Source organism: Salmo salar, chromosome 28 (genome assembly GCF_965601325.2).
Source record: "Salmo salar chromosome 28, fSalSal1, whole genome shotgun sequence".
Taxonomy (NCBI): domain Eukaryota; kingdom Metazoa; phylum Chordata; class Actinopteri; order Salmoniformes; family Salmonidae; genus Salmo; species Salmo salar.
This window is the reverse complement of record NC_138318.1, coordinates 25,191,208-25,198,428: the sequence shown is the minus strand read 5'-3', so window position 1 is coordinate 25,198,428 and position 7,221 is coordinate 25,191,208. Positions and strand designations below refer to the sequence as shown.

Here is a 7,221-nt window from a genome sequence, read left to right as displayed (position 1 = left end):
GCTCACTACATTTGCCATTCAGTGTCCATTGTGTCATTCTAGATTATCTCAGAAAGAGATGGCCCTGGACACTAATATGGCTTCATCTGGAGATCATATACTGTATACAACTAAAAGCAGGGTACACACATTCATATCATATTCAATTATTCTCTACACAGGAAAGCCAACTGACTGTGTCATTCGCCTTCTCTTTTATACTGTATGTTATTTACAGCTATAAAAAAATATATTTCAAATGGAGTAATCTCTGTTTTACATACAACTATCTCGTATGGCTTTACCATAACGGCATGCAGGTAACTACAACAAGCCTGAAGCCTCAAGTACCTGAGTAATTTTCTCTAGTTCTTTTTTAACCCGGGGATAAGGACAGAGCAATGAAAACATTCCAACCTATAGATGTTTTATCAATAGGCAAAAATACATGGTATGTGTTCCAAATTCCCTATATAGTGCACTACTTTGGACCAGAACCCTTGAGCCTGGGATCAAAGTAGTGCACTTTATAGGGAATAGGGTGAAAATAGTCAATAGGATGCCATTTAAGATGCACACACTGAGAACAAAGGATCTATTTGTAATTTCCAACCGGTTTATCAAGTTGCGTTTTCATAAGACGTTCCAGTGTTATATTTACAGTCATGATGTTGTTATATACAGAGAGATGTCTGATCGATAAGTCTGTGAAAAAAGCCAAATCTAACAGGATGGTCGGAGAGGAGGGTACGGTGTGTGTGTGTGTGTGTCTGTGTCTGAGCTGAATGCAGAGATGGCAGAGCCCGCGAGCAATAGCAGGCGTGGGTGGACTAGGGAGAGAGATGGTAATGACGGACGCCAGGGAGAGTTGAGCTCTTGGCTGTGCTATTCTGTGTATCTGGATCTGGGAAGGGGTCTATCTCACTTTCTCTCTCTCTCTCTCGATGTCTGCTCTGTGTATCTCTTTCTTCCTAACTGCTTCTGTCCTTTCTGTCCTTTCTGGCCTTTCTGGCCTTTCTGTCTGTCCTTTCTGTCTGTCCTTTCTGTCTGTCCTTTCTGTCTGTCCTTTCTGTCTGTCCTTTCTGTCTGTCCTTTCTGTCTGTCTGTCTGTCTGTCTGTCTGTCTGTCTGTCTGTCTGTCTGTCTGTCTGTCTGTCTGTCTGTCTGTCTGTCTGTCTGTCTGTCTGTCTGTCTGTCTGTCTGTCTGTCTGTCTGTCTGTCTGTCTGTCTGTCTGTCTGTCTGTCTGTCTGTCTGTCTGTCTGTCTGTCTGTCTTTCTTTCTCTGTCTGCTCAGTGTATCAATCTCTTTCTTCCTCTCTGCATTAGTCCTTTCTTTCTCTCTCTTTCACTTTCTCTCTCTTTGTGTTTCGCTCTATTTTTCCATCTCTATTTATCTATTTACCTTTACATGCATGCCTGCAGGACTCATGTTATTCTCTCTTTCAAGGACTCTCTGTCTCTCACTCACAAAGACTTGCAAATCTGTAACGAGGAGAATCAATGACAGTCAAGTGTGAGAATCCTTTGAGATGAAAGGCTACAAAAGAAACTCGTTTTAATGTCTTCAATCGACTCTCCTTCTCCCAAATTTGCTCTATTTAACATGTAAAGTACGTGTATAGGATCCCCTTATTCACCAAGCTATACCTTCATCTGGCTATCAGCCTCATCTTCATTAGTCCTTTTATAGAAATACATCTTATTTCATGTTCATTGTTGCACACTTTTTTATCTTTTGCTAATTTTCCTGTTTTCTTTTTCTTACGGGCAGATTTAGTTCAGTTGAGAGAGGAGAGGAGAGGAGAGGAGAGGAGAGGAGAGGAGAGGAGAGGAGAGGAGAGGAGAGGAGAGGCGAGGGGGAGAGGAGGAGAGGAGAAGAGAAGAAGAGAAGAAGAGAAGAAGAGAAGAGGAGAGGAGAAAAGAAGAGGAGAGGAGAGGAGAGGAGAAAAGAAGAGGAGAGGAGAGGAGAGGAGAGGAGAAGAGGAGAGGAGGAGAGGAGAAGAGAGGAGAGGAGAGGAGAGGAGAGGAGAGGAGAGGAGAGGAGAGGAGAGGAGAGGAGAGGAGAGGAGAGGAGAGGAGAGGAGAGGAGAAGAGAAGAGGAGAAGAGGAGAGGAGGAGAGGAGAAGAGAAAAGGAGAAGAGAAGAGAAGAGGAGAAGAGGAGAGGAGGAGAGGAGAAGAGAAGAGGAGAAGAGGAGAGGGAAGAAGAGAAGAGAAGAGGAGAAGAGGAGAGAAGATGAGAGGAGAAGAGGAGAACAGGAGAAGAGAAGAGGAGAAGAGGAGAAGAGGGGGAGAGAAGAGGTGAGGAGGAGAAGAGAGGAGAAGAGAAGAGGAGAAGAGAAAAGGAGAAGAGGAGGAAAGAAAAGGAGAAGAGAAGAGGAGTTTTAGCCGGCATACACCCATAAAGTAAGTCAAACACTCTCTGCCCTAAAACATGTTCTGAGCTGATAAGAACCCTAGTTACCTTCCTAGGAGGCCCTCGACTTTCATTCCCTTCCTCTCCCCCCTCTCCCTCGCTCTCTCCCTCTCTCTTCTCTCCCACCTCTCCCTCGCTCTCTCCCTCACTCTCTTCTCTGCACTCGTCCATCTTGAGAAATAGGAAATGACTGTTTGAAGCCCTGCAGTCAGGCTCAGTGCTGAATCTCTAACTAGGAACTCACTGAACTGACTGACATAACTGAGCTGGGGTTGCAGGCTACATCACACACTACAGCAGTAGCATCAACCCGATACAACACCAGCCAGTCTGAATTATTTTCTTCCCCTTCCCCCTTGTCCCTAACCCCTCAACATTTGCAGATCTATCCCAAGGGTCTGGGCAGGTATAAGCAGTATAGTGTTGGAGCTTCCACCATATTGCTTCCACCTTACAAGCGATTTGGGACGTGCTGAACCGGTCTCCTCTTCCCCCACAATAATCAGTCACCTGAGCTTAAGATTAGACTTGTACAAGATGATTGGTGGAGACCATTGTAATATTATGACTTGTTGCTTGTGCTTCCTCGCATAGGCACAATCAATATGGGTGCCGGTCCACCCATCACAGAGGATTGACATGAATGGCTTGAATGTTCATTCTAGTCATTCTATTTCTATGGTAGAGACTAGTTTTGCCATAACTAAGGTCACGTTATGCTCTCTCTATGGTTCAGCTTCCATACTTCAGGCCTGGTGTGTAAATGGATCTGATATGTCGATGAGTTCCTATTGTTCTTCACAATGAGACATGGAATGCATAGCTATATATGTACTATATCATACTGTAGTTATCTTTGTGTTGAAACGATAGGTACAGTACCAACTCAACCTATACATTCAAATCTACTTATAAATGACATACTTAGTGAAAAAGCTCCAAAGCGATAATGGTGATAATGTCATAATGATCGCACAGAGTTGCCTCTTCCAGTGCAGTATGCTGTAGAAGTCAAATTGATCTGGGGCAGTACGTATCAAGCATCTTGGAGAAGGATTGCTGATCTAGAATCAGGTCTCTCCTGTTCATTGTATTCAATTTGATCTAAAAGGCTAAACTGATCCTAGATCAGCACTTCTTATCTGAGACGTTTGCTACATATGGCTAACTAATTCTTCTGAGACGTTTGATACTCACAGCCTCAGAGATTTACTCAGGTATGGCTAACTAATTCTTCTGAAGAATGCCAATGGTATATCAGTGAAAATGTTATTTCTGGCTTCGAGTCAAAGAGAGCAATATGGCCTCATGTTATACTAATTCCTTCCATGGTTGTCTCAAGTGTTTTGACCTTCAAAAGCACAGTTACAAGAAGGTTCCTTTCCTTCCCATAGTATCATTCCAACTGTCCCATCATCATCATCATCATCATCATCATCATCATCCTCATCACAGGATGTTGATTCCATCCCCAAAAATGTCCAACAGTTTCATGCATATCATTATGCTCTTCCATTGAACAACAAGACATAATCAAGCATGACAAGAGTGATAGCAAATAAAGTTAATCACGTAAGACCATAAAACTCCTCTCAGTTTCTCTCCCCATCAGTCTCAGTCTCCTTAAGCACATGCTCTACCACCCTGCAGGGGTCTACTCCAGTGTTTCTCAAACTTTCATACCAACCTTTTTATTATCTTAGAGAACAGCAGGTTATGGTCTCTCTTGTGTCAGAGACTGACGAGCTATGATCTTTACTCCGTGGGGGACTGCAAACATTAAGTCAGTCAATCATCTCACCGACCGAAAGTCCACATCTCACGGACCAGAGCCTGTCCATGGACCAGAAGTTGAGAAACACTACACAGGTCTACCTGGAGTTGCTGGTCTCTGCTAGTCTGTTATTCATGATCCCCAGAGCGCCCACTCCTCCAGAGAACCCGTTATGTCTCGAGCCGCCACACACCGTCCTGGGATAACCGTTAGCGGACTCTGATAACTGCTTCTGCATGAGTGCCAGTGAGACCTTATTCGAGGCCGTCAGGTCCTTCATTGAAATCATCTCTCCAGAGAGTCTGCGTCCTCCCCCCTCTGTGTCGCTGTCGCAGGGTCCCGAATCCCCAGAGTCCGGCGGGTGTCCGATTCTGAAGCGGCCCTTACGGATTCTCGACCCGGGCCGGATGGCGTTGCGGCGTCCCAACGGGAAAGCGTTTGACCTGATGTTACACCGCTGGCAGCACAGGTTCTGAAGCATCCAGTTGAGCACCTGAAGGAAGGAAGGAATCTGATTAGATGTTTAAAATACAGATAGAGTTACAGATAGAGGTGGCTCAGCTAACTGAATACAACAATGCATACATAAACAATGATGAAGGATTAAAAATACTATATTGTCGACAGACTTATTTCCATTGTGCTCGTTGTTGTACATCTACCTGTTTGATGACGATGGAGATGACGTTGAACAGAGAGTAGATGCAGCACACGCCCATGAGGATGAACAGGCAGTTAGCCAGACGGTACAACGGCTGGTACTCATAGTCCGCTCTCTGGCTTGACACTAGGTCCCCGAAGCCAATGGTGCTGACGGGGGAGGAGGTAGAGAAAAAAGGAGGAGTAGAAGGAGGGAGAAGGAGGAGGAAGAGGGAAAGGAGGAAGATGAAGAGGAAGAGGAGGAGGGGAAGAATAAAAAATAAAAATAAGAATAACATTACTTTCTGGCCTTTTGTCTTTTTTTTTATCCCAACCCCCCTGAGACTAGGGCTGCAAAATTCAAGTAACAAATCCACAAATTCCCCAGTTTTCCAGAAATCCAAATCCAGGTCGGAGGACAGCTGAATATTTCCGGCTTATTCCCTCCTAACTGCAGGAATCGTTCAAATTGGATTTGTGGAAAACCATGGAATTTTGAGAACCTTGCCAGAATTATGCGACCCTACCCGAGATGCACAAATACACACACCCAGGGAGAGGTTGAAGAACAGGCCAGCCACAGTGCAGTGCCTTGCTCATGGGCACATGATATGATATCATGGATACTCTAGGATGCCAGCATTTCTCTGGTTTACCCCTCACCAGATTTCACCCTCAGTCAGGCTCAAGATTCATACAGATAGCCTTCCAGCCAGTTGCTGGCTGGCCCACTTCTCCAACCTCCGACCTCTAGTAGGCTACCTTACCTAAATGTGACGAAACAGAAGTAGAGTGAGTCCAGGTAAGCCCATCCCTCCACAGGGGTGTACATGGCTGAGGCGCAACAGGAGATGATGATGGCAGACAGCCCCAGGATCAACATGACGTGGTAGACCGACGGCTTCCACCCCGGGAAAGAACACGCCGAGAAGTCATGGCGGATACCCGGCGGGAGGAGGCCGGAGTTCCGGATGCGCCGTTCCCTCACGGCCTTCATTACTACGGCCAGGAGGGTGATTATGCGTTCCAGGAAGAGGTTAAAGAACAAGATGGTGGCGGCGCAGCCAAGGAGACCATAGAAGATCAGGAACACCTTCCCTGCTACCGTCACCGGAGTGGACATCCCGAAACCTACAGGGGAAGACAGAGAAAGATGGGGTTAGGTTAGGTTGATGGATTGATTAAGTGGTTTATTGATTGACTGATTAATTCCAGAAGATTAAACTACTAAAGGCTCAGAGGAAGGCGTCTAACACACCACAGCGTTAGTATTTGTGTCTATTTGTCCGTCCCTAATAAACCTCGAAGATCCCTACAGGCATCTGAACGCTCCATTTCTGCTCCTTTTACTGGCATGGGGTAAGATGTTTTTTAGGTTAGGCTCTACTCTGTCTATTAAAAGACTTTGGTGCAGTACCAGCATTTGAGGAGTTCAATGAAGTGAGTGATATTTCACAATTTAAATATCTGGCAACGTCATTCAATTAGCATTCTACTCTACTAAAAACGTACCTTCTCTGGACAAGGTCATCAGTATTTGGGAGGCTGTGTGTGTAATGCAGTAATGAAGCTCAGCTCTGTAACTGATTGACATTTCTGCTGTTGATGCACGATCTGGCCCTCTGTTCTGTCTACTCATTTCCTGGTCAATTCGGGTCAGTGTGAAAGCTAAGTGGAGATGGTGACGAGAGAAGAGGATTAGCTGTCAAACATTCGTGGGGTGTGTGTGTGTGCGTGCGTGTGTGTGTGTGTGTGTGTGTGTGTGTGCAGCATGTGTTAAGTTATGCAGGAACAAGAACAGGAACACTTCCTATCTTGGAAAGTGGCAGGTCAGAGGTTAGAGACAGACTGCAGCTTACTCACACACACTCACGCACGCGCACACATTCGCGCGCGCACACACACACACACACACCCTCTACCTTTGAATTATGTGAGTCAGTACATAACTGATTGGATAAGGGATTGGCTTGGTGTATTCAGTCAACCAATAAACAGAGAACAGGGAGATCAGTGAGTGTCTTTCTGGCATATCACATTTACGTAAGTATTCAGACCCTTTACTCAATACTTTGTTGAAGCACCTTTGGCAGTGATTACAGCCTCGAGTCTTCTTGGGAATGATGCTACAAGCTTGGCACACCTGTATTTGGGGAGTTTCTCACATTCTTCTCTGCAGATCCTCTTAAGCTCAGCCAGATTTTATGGGAAGCACAGCTATTTTCAGGTTCCAGAAATGTTAGATCGGGTTCAAGTCCAGGCTCTGACTGGGCCACACAAAGGACCCGAAGCCACTCCTGCGTTGTCTTGACTGTGTGCTTAGGGTCGTTGTCCTGTTGGAAGGTGAGCCTTCGCCCCAGTCTGAGGTTCTGAGCACTCTGGAGCAGTTTTTCATCAAGGATCCGTCTGTACATTG

General features: G+C 45.6%; 1 protein-coding gene across 1 annotated transcript; it reads right to left on the bottom strand.

The window, feature by feature from the left end:
• Nucleotides 1-2,028: 2,028 nt before the first annotated feature.
• On the bottom strand, nucleotides 2,029-6,853 carry kcnk12 (potassium channel, subfamily K, member 12). The gene is made up of 3 exons (XM_014180015.3): nucleotides 5,573-6,853; nucleotides 4,829-4,976; nucleotides 2,029-4,659 (listed from the first exon to the last, which is right to left on the bottom strand). The coding sequence occupies exons 1-3, from the start codon at nucleotides 5,926-5,928 to the stop codon at nucleotides 4,264-4,266; spliced, it is 900 nt and encodes a 299-aa protein (XP_014035490.2). The 5' UTR covers nucleotides 5,929-6,853; the 3' UTR covers nucleotides 2,029-4,263.
• Between the last annotated feature and the right edge of the window lie 368 nt (nucleotides 6,854-7,221).